The 17,722-nt window shown below is 42.8% G+C and overlaps 2 protein-coding genes across 5 annotated transcripts in view; one reads left to right on the plus strand and one right to left on the minus strand.

The window, feature by feature from the left end:
- Positions 1-6,961, plus strand: part of PREPL (prolyl endopeptidase like) — a 19,886-nt gene extending 12,925 nt beyond the window's left edge. For 3 of the 4 annotated variants that reach the window (XM_063152067.1, XM_063152069.1, XM_063152068.1), the window contains 5 exons: positions 195-411; positions 603-752; positions 1,697-1,823; positions 2,712-2,794; positions 3,616-6,961. In XM_063152067.1, coding sequence (XP_063008137.1) covers positions 195-411; positions 603-752; positions 1,697-1,823; positions 2,712-2,794; positions 3,616-3,696 — 658 coding nt within the window. In that variant the 3' untranslated portion in view covers positions 3,697-6,961. The remainder of the gene's footprint in view (positions 1-194; positions 412-602; positions 753-1,696; positions 1,824-2,711; positions 2,795-3,615) is intronic. The other variant, XM_063152070.1, reaches the window with a different exon arrangement.
- SLC3A1 (solute carrier family 3 member 1) lies at positions 5,071-17,364 on the minus strand. The gene is made up of 10 exons (XM_063152071.1): positions 16,896-17,364; positions 16,022-16,201; positions 14,966-15,120; positions 13,804-13,929; positions 11,658-11,777; positions 10,842-10,966; positions 9,493-9,691; positions 8,605-8,751; positions 6,447-6,563; positions 5,071-5,643 (listed from the first exon to the last, which is right to left on the minus strand). The coding sequence occupies exons 1-10, from the start codon at positions 17,290-17,292 to the stop codon at positions 5,203-5,205; spliced, it is 2,007 nt and encodes a 668-aa protein (XP_063008141.1). The 5' UTR covers positions 17,293-17,364; the 3' UTR covers positions 5,071-5,202.
- Between the last annotated feature and the right edge of the window lie 358 nt (positions 17,365-17,722).

Here is a 17,722-nt window from a genome sequence, read left to right on the forward strand (position 1 = left end):
TGACTGGATTTATTTTGCCTTCATGTTTTCTCTTTTAGCCATAAAGAAGGGTAAAGGCAAAAGCAGAGAAGAGTTAATTGGGAAAGCAAACTGTGATGTGCCACTCTGTGGCTGCTGCTGTTCTTTGGTTATCTGAAGCTATGCCATGTAATGTTTTCTGAAGAGACTCCAACTTGAATTGCATTAAATTTCAGGGGTGGAGGAGAGCAGGGCCTTAGCTGGCACAGAGATGGATGTCAGTATAACAAACTCAAAGGTCTCCATGACCTCAGGGCTTGCATCACGCTGCTGCACCAAGAGGGATTTTCTCAGCCCAAGCACACAGCCCTGGCTGCTGCCAGTGCTGGGGGAGTTCTGGCTGGAGCCCTGTGCAACACCGACCCAGCCCTGCTCAGAGCCATGGTGTTACAGGTGAGCTGCTGCAGACCTTGTACAGGTCATAACCTCAGACTGTGTTATCTGTGCTATTGTACCACTTTCAGAATTGGAAACATTCCAGTTCAAAGCTCACTCTCCTCATTTGTTTGAGAACATCTTGACTCAGATATTCAAGGTCCTCTGTCCTATTTGCCAACTTTTTTTTTTTTTTAATGATTTCTAAGGCTCCTTTCGTAGATGTTCTAAATACAATGATGAAAACTCATCTCCCACTGACAATTGAGGAACAAGAAGAATGGGGAAATCCATTAGAAGATGAAAAGTGTATGAAGTATATCAAAAGCTATTGCCCATACCAGAATATTAAGCCACAGGTAAAACTATGCTTTCTGTGCAGAATACTTCAGGCATAAAGTGTAGTGGTTTATAAGAAAACCAGAAGTAGATCACTGAAATTTTTAAAAAACCTCCAATATAAATTATTTCAGTAATAATCTTAACAATAGCTGGAGTCACAAGTGACTCCTGAAATTAACCCAATGCCTTCTCCTAAATGATATGAATTTCCAAACTTGCTTTTGTTTTAGGACTTTCAGGAAGTAATAGATTATTGTGTAGCAAATCTCAACATGCAAAATGCCTTCTTTTGTGGGGCAGATTTGACATTCTACTGTGTTTTGCTGGCTTTTTTGCAGACACAGGAGGAAGGAGGTTTCCACTGGAGGTATTTTCCACTGATGGAAACTACCTCCACCTGAGGTACTTTCCAGTGGAGATGAGGGTACTTTCTACTGATTTAATACCTTTCTAGAGGTATTAAAACAAACACTGAAAGGGAAGAGGACCTATAGCTTTGACATTGTCATCTCAAGGGAAATCTCTTTTATGACAGTGTGTTAGCTGTGTTGTGCAGCTTCATTAAGTAAAATTCTTACTATTTAAAAACCAACTTCTTGGCAGAAAGATTGCAAAAATAAACTTCAACTATTGTTCTAAGGTAAACTATGCCATGATTATTACTCCCTTTTTTCTTTTTTTGCAATCATCAGCAAGCAGACAGGCATCAGGCCTTTACCAGTGGGAAGAGGATGTTTTTATGACCTTTTGCAAGTAGATTATGCCCAACTGTGAAGTCATTTTTCAGACTAAAATACTTTTTGCAGTTAGAGTGATAAAACTCTTAGAAAACACTAAGTAATTATGAAATAGATGAGTTCTTAAATAAACCCTAACAAGTTGTACAGTAAGAGAAAAATGTGTTACTGTTTGAGAAAGACCAGTTGTCAAGTGTTTAACTGGTTTTGGTTTTTGATCTCAGTGCTATCCATCAGTTTTTATCACGGCGTATGAAAATGATGAACGGGTACCACTAACAGGAATTTTACAGTATGTTCAGAAACTCAGGAAGGCTGCACTAGATCATGCCAGCAGAACAAGTAAGAAAGGTAAGGATAAGAATATCACAGATAAATGGAGTTAACCAAAATTTAATAGTTATGTAAATTAAAGACCACAGAGATTGACTCCTCCTTAAATGAATTCAAACACAATCCCATATCACCAGCTCCACAGCAGACTCAGAACACTCTCTGAGATGCAAAACCAAAGACTGGAAGCCTGTCAAGGGGCTCACTCTTTCCTAGGCCTCCACATAGGGCAGTTGTTGGATAGTGCAGAGTGAACCCACACTGTCACTCCAGCTGCTGACAGGGCCAGGCTGCAGTTCTCAGCAACCCTTGGAGAAAAATCTTACTTTTGCCACTATACAAAAACCTATTTTTCTCACTTTGTTAAGCTGCAAGTCCTTAGTCCAAGCTAGAGTGACAGCAAAGCCAAGGCACGGGTGCTTTTATACCTGAAACTTACCCTAGCTTTGGGAGTTTCCAGCAAAAGGTACATTCAAGCTTGACAAATTTCTTGTACCATCCAGTCTGGGGAGAGGCTTTTACCATCATTACCAGAAAAGGTCTTGGATAACCTTTTCTACATTTCATGATGCCCTGTCTCTGAGCAGCACAACTGCAGTGGTTGAGAAACTGCAGCCGGTGCTGCAGTTGCTGTTGTGCTCTTTGTGCAGGAAGAAAAGAGCATGTCTTTCCAAAAATACTCAGAGAGAACAAACACACTAAATAGATTAATAATTTCCAAATATGCAGTTACTAGAAATACAAATAATTCATTCAGAAAGCCCCTCTACAATTCTCTTTTTCCTAAGGAATAATCGAAATTCTGTCAGGACAAGGAGAACTAGCTATCCTTAAACAATTCACATACCCACATCATTTTTTCCTTGTCCAATCAATGTAAAGTGATCATCAGCTTCATTGTTCCAGGAAATTGGATTCCTAATATCATCCTAGATGTCCAGGCAAATGGCAGTCATTGTGATTCATCCTGGGAGCACTCACTGAATGAGGTATGGTCCCTTTACTGCACAGCTCCATAACATGGTGCAGGGGATATTCCCCCTCAAGGCATACTTCAGCCTCAGTAGTTGGGCAGACATTGAATGCATGGTTAAACTATAAAGAAAAACTGCTAGAGCAACTGCTGATTTTACATATATATATAATTTTAAAACCCAGCAATCTTTATATATAATTATATCTATTTTTATACATATATATACTTGTACAGATATAAAAGAGAGTGACAGAGTCAGATTATTGAAATAGCCTTAAAATAGTGTTCAATTCCCACTGTAATGTGCTAGGAGATTTGAATGAAAGGTTCCAAGTTGTGCAAAACATCATTCCAGCAGGAAGAGTCTTGCTCTGTAGAGTATTAAGTGCTTGAAACTGTCATAGTATTTACTCCTATCTTCCTCGTTGTGTAAAACATACATGATGGGTTGGATCTTTACATTTTGAAATGCATGATCTGTGCTATCAAAGCTATTACAGTTAGCTTTCAAGAATTTGCACTTTTTACAAGCATGCTTGTTAAAAGCAAAATATTGCCAAGACCGAACATATTTTTACTGATGTCTCAGACTGTCACAGTTGGATACTAATTTTATTAATCTTAATTTTAACAAATCCTAGAAAATGTTAATTTCGTGGTGGTGGCAGTTATTCCCAAGAGGAATTCTTTTAGGAAAAGCTCCATGCTGTCTTGGGACAAGGTATTTCTAAGCATTGTATAGAAAAGGAAGATTACTAGAATAACTGCACAAGAGCCTGAATGTTTAGAGTGCAAAGAACTTGACTTTGTAATAAAATATTTTCATTATTTTAGGTTGCAAGACACCTTGCTTTTCTGAACAGAGAACTTGAGGAAGTGTGCCATCCCCAACATCACAGCAAATCCTGCAAATAACTCCCAGACACACTGACCACCTGAGAAACTTGGGGTCAGATTTGGATTTGTATGGAAAGCAAGAGATGCGTCTCCAGAGGATCTCTCCTCTCAGATCCCTGCTTTATGGGCACAAGCACACAGAGCTGGGTGTGGCACTGCCTTACAAAAATACAGAGCAAGACCTGGACTTGTGCCCTGCCAGGCTGTGCAGAAGCAGCTGCCAGCAGAAATGAGTTTGTGCAGCAGCTCTGTTCACTGAGCCAGCAGAGCAGCAGCACACAGAGCCCCACAGGAGAGCCACAGGCACCGGGCACAGCCTTCCTGTCCAAGGCACATCTCACACGAGGCAGCAGAACTCCTCCTAAGTATCTGACATCCAAGTCTCGCTGCTTCCAGAACTAATTCCTGGGGGTGATGGGGGTTGCTGCCCTCTCTCTCTGCACAGCAGCCATGCTGTACTGATCATGTGGTGGGACTGAGCAAACTGCAAAGAAAAACACTCTCAAGAACAGGAATTTTAGCAGAACTCTGATCTGAATACATTAAAAATCTTTAAGTTGCTTTACCTAGCGTGGTAATCTTAAGAAGGAGGTGCCAAATCCCTCAGGAGGACAAGATCAATGTGTCAGAAGATGCCAGAGTATCTCCAGTAAAACAAAAAGAATGCCCCCACTAAAGCAGCCTGATTCATGACTTAGCTGCCCTCTGAGCAAGGCACAAATCTGCTGGGCCTTGCTTGTTGAAAGGGATGTGTGGTGCATACCCGGGCAACATCAACGTCTGCAGGTGCAGCAGGTGCAAGTCAGAGCACCTGTGCTGACATTCAGTGGGGTTGGCTCAGCTGCTTCCTCTGAACTGAAGTACACACCCCTCACCTCAGCCTTAGGGCAGGAAGAGAAATGAGAGAATGCAAACATATTCTAACTCAGCAAGGAAAGGGGGAATCAGCTGGAAATGCAGTTAGGAGTGTGGAATTAGATATTGGCTACATTTTGTTCTTTTTCTTACTAACTTTGAGGATAATCAGTCACTAGATTTGAGAGAAGAGGTGAAACATTGTTGTGAAACATCACAACAGTATACACCAGTCCTGCTTTTGTTCCCCTGTTTTAACAAATATAGGGCTATCCCTTTGGAATAATTTTTACAAATCTGCAGACTTCTAAAAAATTACAGTGAACTGCCACAGGCTTGGGATTCCACAGGAGCACTTAGAGACCAGCAACCTCCAGGGTCAGCAGGCAAAAGGCAGCTATTCTCTCTCCTCCCACAAATACATGCTTAAACAGGACAGTTTTTAGAACAGGTTTACTTTTCCACACATCTAAGGGGGAGCTGATACCATTATTTTTCCTTTTCATCACAAATACAGATACAAAACAATTATGTATCTGATTTTTCAGGACATTTATTTTGTATACAAATAACATTCTAAAAGCTGAAGAAAATGGAGCATTTTTAGCATTTCCCTGAAGCTAGTATCATCTAAATTAATATGAAAGCACGGGTATTCTACTCCTCTACTTAACAGTTCACATAGAGTAAATTGAGGGCCTTGGAATAACAAGCTTTTTCTGCCACAAAACACTTCCCTTGAAAGGCTTCCATAGTATGAACAGGCTTTGCTGTTTTATATTGTAGGACCAGGCCTTCTCCCATTTCAGTTTTAATTAGTTTGGTATTGACCACTTTGCCAGCATTGCTAAAATGAGTACTGAGTCTCACTACAGCTTCAGAGGGAAGGTTAGGAACTCTGGCCTGCAGGTCTGTTGTTGCCTCCTGGCCGAAGTTGAGCACCATCATGAAGACTCTGTCCATCCCATCCAGCTCCCTGACGTACACGAACACGTCACTGTCATTCCAGACGTGGCACATCCAGCCTCGGTTCAAGGGCAGCTCCTCGTTCCGCAGCAGAGTCAGCGCTCTGTACAAAGCCAGGCTTGAGTTGGACCAGGCGCTCTGCGTCTGCAAGAGTCAGCACCAGAGGGTCAGCTCTTGGTCTGAGGGAGGAAACACAGCTCCCTTCTCACACCCACCCAGGCTGCTGGGGATTCCATGCTGACAATTACCCCCTTCAAATCTGTCTGCAAATGCCACTGAAAATCTGCTTTTTCTGTGCACTTCTTGGCACGTGTGGAGTGGCAGTCACAGAGTTTATTAAGTGTAACATTTCCCCAGCACTAAAGTGATTGCTTCCTCCCCCAGCTTCCTTTCAGTACTGTTGATTCAGGAGAAAGCCACAGCCATTCAGAGCTTGACACTGAATCTTTTTCATTGAGTCCAGTCTACTGCAGTCACTGGGTTTATTTCACATTTTCTATTTCTGCTATCGTAGATTTTTTTTCTGCCTTCAATTTTGGGCAGCACTGTAGGTCAGCAAAATCTGTTTGATTCACTGCTCTACTTATGTTAGAGTCAGTCTATGTCAAGTTCTTGTTACAAAACCAGAGCTTTCTATAGCAGTAGAAATGGGGGAAAAGAGACCAGTTTTCAGTTTAACATCAAAAGGATTAAAAGGATGTTAAAGAGCCAAATTGCAACATCAACAACATAATTGTAGTTACTCTGTCTAAATGAACATAGATGAAATAGGCTCCTTGTTGTGCAAGGATTTTCTTTTCTAATATAACTTGTGAGGACTCAGTGCCTTTTTTTTTGCCTTGAGTTTGTTCCTGCTACCAATGCTCACTACTAAAAGGAAGCCAGAGCAAAATAGATACATTAAAATATTTTGAGACCATTAGTTTGTTACACATATAGATACCTACCTCCACATTTACACTTTGGTAGTCAGAGTTAACAGGTAACCAGCTGCTGTTGCCTTCAGTAAAACCAGCATTAGCTTTTCCATCCCACTGCATGGGGGATTTCTCTGGGAGGGTTGCCTAGAAAATCAAAGTGGTGATTAGCATATTAAAAATTATTCTTTGAAAAGCATGTTCTCACCTCTCCCAAATTATCTCCCTTTCAGTATTGCTTTCTTTGGTTTAAGTTAAAAATAATGAGGATGTAATTGTAGTCCAAATCTAAGGAGAAAATGAACCAAGACAGTTCTTGAAATGGAAGGGAGGGGATCATCTCAGATACAGCATTGCTGGGTAAAATGTGGAATTCCCGAATGACTCTTACTAGAGTTGTCATCCTTTTCAACAGATGGTTGGATAAAAGTTTACTGATGGCAGCCAAGATATTCTGATAAATATCTAGACATGCAGAGAGTGAATATATGAGGTAATGAGTCCTTAGAAGAGATGTCATTAAAATAACAGTAAACAACAAGTAATTGCTGTTCAGTGTCTGTTATTTTCTAAGTATTGCACTTTTCACCCCAGAACTCTTCAAGCTTACATTTGCAAGGGGTACAATTTTGACAGGACTGTTTGTGTTAGAAAGGTAAAATTATTATTTCCAAGTGCAAAACTATTGAAAACTGGCTTTTAGCTGATTAAAAAGTGTCGATGTAGAAAAAGTCTGAAGTTCTCATTTTGAAGAATTCAGAAAAATTCTGAAAAAGCTTCCTCATTGTTACTGAAGAGCTGCCAAAAGATCTGACACTTAAATTTAATGATATAAGAGGGCATAAAATATTTTGCACATACTTTGAGTGTTTGTTTTCCATGAAAACTGTTTTTCATATAAAGGACACTTTTCAATACAATCTGTCAGAGCAGCAGCCTAACAAAAGAAATTGTCACTTTGCTTTGTGACATTATAAATAATGGGTTTCTCCTTTTTAGCATATTCTGAAAAGCAGGGAAAAAAACCCTAAGTTTTCAACACTGGTAACACTGCCTCTCATCTTTACCTCTTTCAGTGTCTCCTGAAGTGTTTGAAGTGCTGGGACTAAAGCCTGTATAATCCTGAACAAATACTCTCCATTTTCCTAAGACACCCATTAATGAGGGAGCCTTCCTCTCCAGCCTGAGTGAAGGGTGGGTTTGCATTTGTTCCAAAGCCCTGAGCCACAGGGTAGCCACTAAAAGAGAGTGAACCCTGAGGAGCTCAGGGTGAGCCACTTTTCTTAAGAGAATCACCCTGTCAGCAGTAATCAGCAGCAGCAAGAAAATGCAGGAGATGCTTTGACCTGGGGTTTTCTCAGAGGAAATGGTTTCCTTTTAAATCAGAGAATCACTTCGCCATATCTGAATCAGACAAATCTGGAGAGGATCCTGTGCTTTAAGTACCTGTGTCCCTTTGATACAAAGCTAGCCAATGCCATGTCTAACACTGCCAGCAGCTGCCTCATTCCCTAACAGGCTTTCCACAGGAAAAGCAGCATCTGCCATAGGACCATGTTCTCATGGTGCTCAAATACAGCCAGGAGAGGCAGAGATGAGCCTGTCCTTTTGGGACAGACTATGCATGATGACCAAAAGCCACTTCTGCCTGCCACCAGGCAGCCTTCCCTTCGTGCAGATCCCTTTTTCTGAGCTTGGGCACACTCATGACAGCTGTGGCTGGGACAGAATCAGAACCCTGACTTCCTTTAAATAACAGCCAGGAAATAATGGACTCTGGCATGATGATGATGAGGGCACGGGAGGAAGGAGACAGCTCAGTTATCTTCCCTCATGTGTCCGCAGCACCTCTCCTAACCCCTGGCCAGGCCCAGTGCTGGCACGTGCTGTCCCTTCTGCTGAAGCACCACTGCTGGAAACCATGCAAGACTGATCCGGAGCAAGACAGAAATCAACATCCATAACTGAAGTCTACCAGTTCAGACACACATCCAGGCCTTGGTTCTGGTCTCTGGCCTGGCCATTTCCACAAGCTGTGCAGAGGTTTGCCATGAGGAACATGGAAAACCATTTAAGCAGTGAGAATGACTGGGTTTGGTTAGCAAAACAAAAGTTCTTGTGTTTTTGAGTGTTCTGTTACTTGGAACTAAACAACAACAGGACCAGAGTTAACATGCTCTTCACTTACATTTTCCGATGCAATGTTCTCCATGCCTATTTCTTCACCATAGTAAGTTACAGGAGTGCCAGGGAGGGTTAAAAGCAGCATGTTCATGACATTGATGTACTCCTTCCCAATCCGAGTTGAAATCCGAGCAGCATTAGGACTTCCAACCTGAAGAAAATGTCATTCTGTTAAACACAGATTATAAAATTTCATGCATATGTGAAATTTATTAACTAATTTAACGAGGTAGTAAATGTTTTGGGTTTTTTTCTTTCCCTGCCAGGGCTATGAGGTACCTTGATGCCATTACAAACTTCTGTTCCAAAAAATTTAATACACAGAAGTCCTGCCAGCAGCACATGAGGCAGAAGTGAGGAATAGATAACAAATAACAAGTTGTTATTTGTTATCTAAATAAGCTTGTTGTCCCTGCTTACAGTTCTCTGCTGTGTGAGGACTGCTCTGCTTGCTTTGAAAAGATCCTTTGCACATTCCCAACATGCTTCCTATGAAAAAGAGGAGCAATGTTTTAAGTTAACTGCTCTCCCAAGCCTGCTCCTCTCTGCCCTGGCCCTGGGCGGGTTCCAGAATCCATTGCAGTGAGTCAGTTTATGGTCAAGATAATTATCCCAATTCCATTTTCACTGGTGGTTTAGCCATTGGAGACACTGAGGGAGAGGCATGATCATAAATTCCCTTCTGTCATCCTTGCAAGGGGAGTGGAGCTGTTGCTGAAGGGCAGCAGAGCCGGACAGTGCCAACAATTCCAACTACAGCAGCTGAGAGTTTTCACAAGCTCAGCCATGCGCCCAGGCTGCTGATCCCACTGAAATCAGAGAGTGTGTGTGTGTGGTTTCTGTCCCCTACAGGAACAAGCCCTTCCTATGAGAGTTGGTCTAGAACTCTTACTGCCCAGTTTGGCCATTTTCCTGCAGGCATGTTTTGCATCCACGAGTTGACAGCTTCAGAAACACTGTTGCCTGATAGATTTTTCATGTTAATTAGGTTGAAATTGAAGGGAAAATCTGCTTCTTGGACAAAAGTCGTTCCATAATACATCATTGTTGCTTCAATATCTTCCTTTTCATCATCATCAGAGCCCATAAATCTACAAAGAAGTACACAAATAGCTTTTTTGGCTCATTTTTGGTTACACAGAACAGAAATAAAGCTAGAAATGGTTGGACAGAGAGCATTAAGAATTATGGTCACTTCCCTCTCCCCATCAAAAAAAGATTAAAATGGTAAGGCAGACAAGGAATCAAGGAGCAGTACTCCTGGGAAATTGCTGGAGAAAAATCTAAAGGAGTCAACACAAGGCTAAAGTATCTGACGGAGGTTTTGTCTTTCTGAATCCATGTCCACACACTCCATTCCAGCAATTTCCATGCTTTCCTTCAGAGCAGAGGACGTGGGGGTCCCTCAAGCTGCCCGTGAGCCATCAGTGTGCCCCTGTAGGCGGCTCAGGGCAGCCTGGGCTGCATTAGGGGAGTGCTGCCACAAGTGAGGGCAGTAATCCTTCCCTCAGTCTGCCTCGAGGGCCATTAGGGACTGAAACATCTCCCCCAGGAGCAAAGGCTGGGGCTGTTTAGCCTGGGGAAGGGAAGCCTCAGGGGCATCTCATCCATGTACTGAAGGGAGGGTGCAGAGGTGACAGAGCCAGGCTCTTTTCAGGGGTGCCCAGAGCCAGGGCCACAGGCAATGGGCACAAACTGAAACACAGGACAGGTGTTTCCCTCTGAACATCAGGAAACTCCCACCAGTCAGGGTGGCTGAGCCCTGGCACTGGCTTTTCAGGGAGGTTGTAAAGTCTCCATTGCTGGAAATGTTCAAAAGCCATCTGGACAAGTTCCTGGGCAACTGGCTCCAGGTGGCCCTAAAAAGCAGGGGATTTGGATCAGAGAACCTCAGGAGGTCTTTCCAAATTCAACCTTTCTGTGATTTTAACACTCTCTGACTGCATGTCTCACTTGAACTGCACCATTAAAACTAAAGAATAAATCAATCACAGGGCTGATAAATTAGTATCTCTGTGATTAGAATGTTTTCCTTTTCTGCTCTTTATACCTTTATACAGTCCATGGATGGAGCAGAGCTAACAGAGCCAATTCCTTTCTGCATACACTGGGGAAGAGATAGTACAGCCTCTGCACTGGAGGATTTGCATTTCTGTGGCATATTATGTTAATAAAAGAACATTTTCTTGCTAGCAAGAGGCAGATGAATACTGGAAAGGACTGGCCAGCTGTGCTGGTTACCTGTATCTGCCAGGCTCTCTGCTGAACTCATCCATGGTGTGACGGAAGCTGCGGACGATGTCATGCAAACCAACTTGGGTGGTGGTGTAGTCATGGTAGAGCTGGGAATAGGCTGTGATACTCTCCTTAAAGCAGGGTAGAGTACTTCACATTAGTTCACCAATGTTCTAGGTTTCACAATTCTCCAAATTTTCCCCATTCTTTCCTGAGGCAGTGCACCAGTCATGAATTTTTACTGAAATGAGTTCAGCATGCTAACACCAACAGCACAGAGCTGAGGACTGATAATTCTGGATCCCATCCTTCAGCAGGGAAAGCCCAGCCACAGCACTAACCAACAGAGCCCATCTGGAGCAGTGGGCACAGCATGAGCTGTGGCCTCAGACCAGGCTCCAAAGATGGGCAGTGCCTTGACAGAGTAACACAACACCAGCACCACCACCTTGGAGCTGGCCAGCTGCCTGTGACCCCCAGCTCCACAGAAGTCTCTTAGTGCTGGCACTACCTGGCAGCATCACCAAGTGATGATAGTTCACTATCAGAGCAAAAGCAAGTAACATAAACAACAGTGAATGTGTTTAATCACCTCTCATTGTGCCACATGGCCTACACCAGTGGTTTTCAGTTATGCTCCCGTTCTTACTGGGGCTCCCTGGTGGTGAGTGCTCTTTGTGCAGAGTGCCCGGGACCCACCCGCCTCCCAAGGCTGACCTGATTTTCCTACAGCCACAGTTAAGACCCAAAAGAGTCAAAGCAGGCACTCTTGCCTCCATAGGAAAAGCAGGAAAGAAAGCAAAGACAGAACATAAACATTACTCCATTCTGAGACTTGTTCACTGGAGGCTCATCCCGGAGATGTGTTGCTTCTAAGAGAAATTTAACAGTGCCAAAACTAAGTCCATCAACTCCTTTGCCAAGCCAAAATTTGATAATGTCCTAGATAAAAGCAAAAATTGAAAAGTCTGAGTAAGCCCACTCCATTTAAAATAGTATACTCTTAAAAAGAAAACTAAACTTGGAAGGTGGTGTTAATACATAACAATTCATTTTTTCATTTGTACTTCGAATTTTTCTAGAAGCTAAAGTGAATCCTGTTGGTCTAAGGTCAAATTAATAGCTAAATAAAATATGTCTTACTATTTCATTCATAAAAAAAAAAAAAAGACTGGTCTCTAACTTTTCCCATAATTTAGGAGACCAAAGCCAGGGCATGGCTCACTAAAAGCAGTTTCTAATCTCATCCCTCAACATAACTGGGCTCATGCTAAGTGACGTTGTTGATGAACACTCATGCCATGGCTGCACACAATTAGAACACATTGATTCAAATATGCAGGAATATGTTGTTCAGCACAAACCTTGTGCCACCGGTTTTCTTTTACACAATAGAGCTCTTAAAACATTTGTTCTCTCTTATTTGACTGATGTAATTTTTTAAAATTTTCAGACTTATTTGTTGATTTGCAAGAATGTAAGAAATTATTATCCAACAATTACAAATGCTATTGATTTGAAATTTCACTATCAAATTCCAATGTTAGTCACTACTAGTAAAATTATATTCCACTTCACTAATTATATTACTACAGTTTTAATTGCCCCAGTTTTAACAAAAAACTCCAAAGTTCAGTCCCTCTTGAGTGGTTTCTGCAAAGTCCTTTAGTTGTGATTCTTGTCTTAGTTGTGATTCTTGTCTTCATCAGAGGAAAAAACATTTTATATATATATTTTTAAAAAGTCTAGTGACTTGCCTTTTTTAAACAAATGAAGTACACTTGTCTGAACTGGCTGGAGTAGAACCAGTGCACACTCAAGCTGTACAGATTTTTGTTTGGCAAATAAGGACGGCCTCACTGAGCTGCACTTTATCACAGCACAATTCTGAAAGCAGCAGCTCTCAATACAGTGTCTGTCCAATACCGAATCTACCCAAAAATGTCCATGCTTATACCTGTGCTCAGCACAAAAGCAAACCCGGGTATCAGCACTGCAAACATCAAGCACTGATGTGTCTCTCACTGGCACCAATCTGCATCTATTTACACATGAGAACCACAACACGTTGGTTGCCCAGTTTGGCTGTTCTTGGGTGCCCTTGTGCTGCTGAACCAAAGACTTGAGTTTCTCTGCAGAAGTCCATTTGCATCCTGCTCAGTCCTCCTAACCTTCTGCAACAGGATTTAGAATTAAAACACTAGACAAAAATTATTCTTTAACATGATGCTCATACACATTTACCAAAGACTGGTGTTACCAGGACAAACTTCCCAGCTTTCAAGTATTCTTTTTTTTCATAGGAAATGCTGGAGTTTCAGTAGTTCTCATTGTGTGCCTGAGTTAAAAGGTGTGACCAGAAGCGTTTTGTCTCTTCGAGCTCATGCAGTACCCTCGTGGTGAGGGGAGAGGCCAGCAGAGACCGTCCCAGGAGGACCGGGCAGCAACAGAGCAAAGCGGCAAACGCTTACGATTCAATTAAACACATGAAGTGGCTGTACTACCTGCTGAGGGATAACTTAGAGAAAGGGGAAAAAGAAGCAGCAGTTGTCCTGCTCCCCATATTCAAGCCTACATCCCCATATTTCAATGAATTCCACACTGTCAGCTAGGAAACAGTGCAGACAGGAATGAGATTCCATCGGAGCAGCACCATCACCACCACTCTCACTGGGAAAACACTCATTTTCCCCCTGGAAAGTCATCAGACACGTGGACAGATCGAAACTCGCTATCTCCCCCTTATCAACAAGCCCAGGCATTCCTTGTAATTCAAATCAGCATCGCCTCTGCTTTCCCGAGAATGCAAACATCTCTCTGCTAAACAAGGTGCCATGCCTCCGTTTGACCGGCTAATTAACAACTCTTTGTATCAACAGAGATAAAAAACTTCTCTGCACTTGCCATCCTAAGGCTTCAGTGCAAGAGCTGCTCTGGGTGGGCTCAGCACCTGGGGTTCCACACTTACATGGATTTCCTGCTGGACAGCTGCGTTGCGAAAATTTAAGTCTGGCTGCTCCTTCCCAAACTGATGGAAATAGCATTGCTTTCTCACGTCGTCAAACTCCCAGCTGGAATTCCCAAAGACACTCACCTGCTCAGCCAAGGGAGAGAGACAATCAGAACTACTAACAACGTAACAAACATTTCCTCCTGTGCATCCATTAAAATGTGGGGCATTACAAGCATTAAATAAAGCATAAAGTGCCTAACCAGTGGACTACATTTTGAACAGATTTTGGTAGTTATGATTTTCATTTCTTTTTGCCACACAGCTGTTCTCCCTTTAGTTATGCTTTACCACACCTATTTCTTGTTCAGTATTGTAGATTTTGAAAATTTTTTATTAAGTTAACTTTCATTGGGAAATATCTGGAATAGAGGGGAAAACATGCGTGGTAACATTTATTTTGGAATTACTTCTTCTAAAACTTATTTAAAATAGCTTTGGTTAACTTAGAGATTTCTACAATTTAGTATCATCCCTTTGAAGGGTCAACAACAGTCAGCAAGTTAAAAATGTTAAACTTTATCACCATCTCTCTAATAAAGGATTCTAAAAGCTAAGACAGTTCTTAAGACTCTTAACTTTAAAGAGAAATTATACAAATTGGTACAAAGTATTAATTCCACCTGGAGTTTTTAGAATATACAAGTTCCTAATCATGCACCCACTGGTTCTAATCTAAAATAAATCTATTTGAAATAGGCAATGCATTTTCTGGCCTGAGCACTTCCCAGAAAAAAGGACAAAAGCCAAGACCACATTGTTTTGTTGCAACCAACTATGACTTCAGAATACCTGACACAGTTTCTAGAACAGAATACCCATACACAGAAGGAACAACTTGTGCCCAACCTTTTCTTTGTGTGTTTGTTTAATGAACGAAGATTTCACACTGAGGTGAAGAAACAAAAGTAATTTTTAAAATTTCACTTTAAGTAAGAACTTTTCAAGTGATCTCCCAACCTGGTTTTAATCTTAATCTGCACTAACTCATGTAGTAACATCAGTTTGTGCCTCTCACCAGTCACTTACAACCCCGTGTACACCAGGAGAATCATGTTACAGCCGATTCTGCTCTGTGGCACCCAGCTTGGGGTGTGTGTGTGTCCCTTCCCGTGTTTACCCAGTTGTTGGGAGGGATGACTGAGCCAGCAGCCTGCCTGCAGTCCTGCCAGATGTAGTAGTCCGTGTACTTCCCTGTCCGATTGCGGCTCAGCTGAAACCACCGGTGCTTGTCACTGGTGTGGTTTGGTATTAAATCCATTATCACCTTTAGCCCTTAAAAATAAAAACAAAAACATAAAAAACCCCAACAATCCTCCCTCTGCACTACAACGTTACATTTAGCCTTTTAAGACAATATTCATATTTTTTCCAAATGCAGTATCAGAGGTATTTGGGCTTCTTCCATGCCAGAGCTCTGGTGAGGGAGAGGGGAAGAAAAACCCCACAAAAAGTAGCAGACTACCAAAACAGTTGGACCTGACTGGTGTTTGCAAGTAGCTCGAACACAGCTTGTGAGGGAAAGGAGAGTGGAGAGAACAATCAAAACAGATTTCTGCTGTTATGAACCACTTTCACTAACTCTGACTTCAGCATCTGTCCCGCACCTCCCAGGTGAGAAAGGCACTTCACCAGCCTAGCATCAGTCATCACACATTCTTCATCACCCTTCCTAAAGAACAGACATTTTATTGAAACCTCAAATATTTTCAGACTTGCAAACCATTTTCTGTTTGGCTCAGCAGCTGTAAGAAGAAACACCTGAGCAAACATTTGGTCTGAGGCACAAAAGCACCAAAGCAAGGATGCGAGGGCAGGAAAGAAGCGTGTGTTCCCTCATGTTCAGTCAGACAGAACTGCACCTCAGCTTGATCCCAGCCCTCCAGTGCCCATAAGCCAGGCCTCAGGGAGCATGGATGGCAGAAGCATCCTCCTTGCAGAGGACAGGCAGCCCCTGTGCTGCTGCTGCAGCTCCCTGTGCCCTCTGTCCTGCTTTCAGCTCTGCCCCAGAGCCAAGGGGCAGGAGAAGGCAGTCACGGAGCTCACGTGGCTGTGGAGCTGCCTTGTACCCTTTGCTGGCACCTCCATCTGCTCCTGATTAATGCCACCACGGAGGGACTGTCCCTATAAGGTGCATCTTTTCAACAGAGTTACTTTGCTTGGAGGTGCAGCTTACCTTTGTCATGTATGGCTGCAATCAGATTCTCAAAATCTGTCATAGATCCAAAAATGGGATCAATGTCATAGAAGTCTTCAGCTCCATATCCAAGGTCTTTTAAAGGGGATTTAAAGAAAGAGGTGATCCAGATGGTTTTTATATTTAAATATGTAATATGGTCCAGTTTTTCTTGGATACCTATTTAAAAAGAAAAGGACATAATCTGTTCAGAAATAAACAAAATACTTTTTTGTACTCTGGTCCCTTTATCTTCCTGACACGTTACTGTGGTATGCAGCTACAGGAACAGTTTCTGCCCTTCACCTGCCAGTACTGCACTTCTCACTTCTTGTTTAAAAATGCATTGTCCATTTTGGTGCTGGGCCTTCCCTTCCTGCAGGGCAGTCTCAGCTCAGCTACTGATAAGTGCCATTGCTTCCTTGCTACCAGGTGCCCCATCTCCACGCATTTTTACCAGCTGATAACACCTAGAGCATGAAGAAAACAAGAAGTAACACATCTTTCTCCTCTCTTAGTCAGTTTTAGTTTTCCTTAGGAGGAGCAGCCAGCAAACAGGACCAGGTGCTCAGCACCATTCATCCTCCTGATTTTGTGGAGGTGTCTGACTCTGGTAGCAGCTGTGCTGCTGCTTGCTCTCAGCACCATATCTCAACTTCCTTTCTAATTCTACACTTAGACTCTACTTGAGCAAACAGCTCCTGGATTTATTCACAACAATGTGAATTGCTATTAACGCTGCCTGACAACTTCTCTTACTTCTCTCCATTAAGGTGGCTTTGTCCATTGGACTGTACTTTTCCACTGGTTTTCCTTTTCGTATAACACATACACACAGACAACTCTTACACAGCAAGAATGAAACCTGACCCACCTTTCAGATCCCCGTTCCCATCCATGTTGCTGTCCCGGAAGGAGCGAGGATAGATCTGATAAATCGGGCTGGCCTGCCACCAGTCCAGGCACTTGGGAGAGAGAGCAATGATGGCAATTGTAGCACACACGAGCACAATGGCACCAGCGATCACCAGCCAGAAGAGGATCTCCCTGGTGACTCTGTAGCGGGCCTGGCTGGAGAACTGCAGCAAGACCTCCTTTGGCATCCCAGCATAAGGCTTCAGCACGGTCTCCTCCACAGCCACCGGCTCCACATCAACGCTGCACGTCTTTGGCACTTCTTCTTGGCTACTGGTGGCCGTCTCCTTGTCCTCAAAATCCTCATTTTGAACAAATCCATTGTTCTGCACGCCTCCCTTCTCACTCAGCTCCATAGGTAAGCTCCTAGCTTCCACCTCAGCTCTTCTGCTAGACAGCTCTTGTCCTGGAGACTCTGGCCACAGCACCTTTGTTCAGTGAAATGAGAAACCGTGCAATTAGCTATTCTGGGTTGATAAACAATCCTGACCAAGTGGTCAAAGTTCAAAAAGGGACAAAAAGGGCAAAGTGCTCACGATGTTCTGCATATTCCACATCTTCAGCAAGATAACCAAGTGCTAGGAGAAAGGGCAGTCCCCCTGGGAAGTGAAGCCTATTGTTGGTACCAGCTGAGCACAGTTACATTTACTCGTGCTCCCTCCAGTACACCACACTTCTCTTCCCTTTGACAGCAGGGGGAAATTCAGGTTTTACCAGTACCAGATCTAGTAAATATGCAGCTTTCCAGACTGGTTGTAGTTCCCCCTGCCTGAAGCAATCCAAATA

The sequence above is a fragment of the Melospiza melodia genome, chromosome 3 (assembly GCF_035770615.1).
Source record: "Melospiza melodia melodia isolate bMelMel2 chromosome 3, bMelMel2.pri, whole genome shotgun sequence".
In the NCBI taxonomy this organism is placed as follows: domain Eukaryota; kingdom Metazoa; phylum Chordata; class Aves; order Passeriformes; family Passerellidae; genus Melospiza; species Melospiza melodia.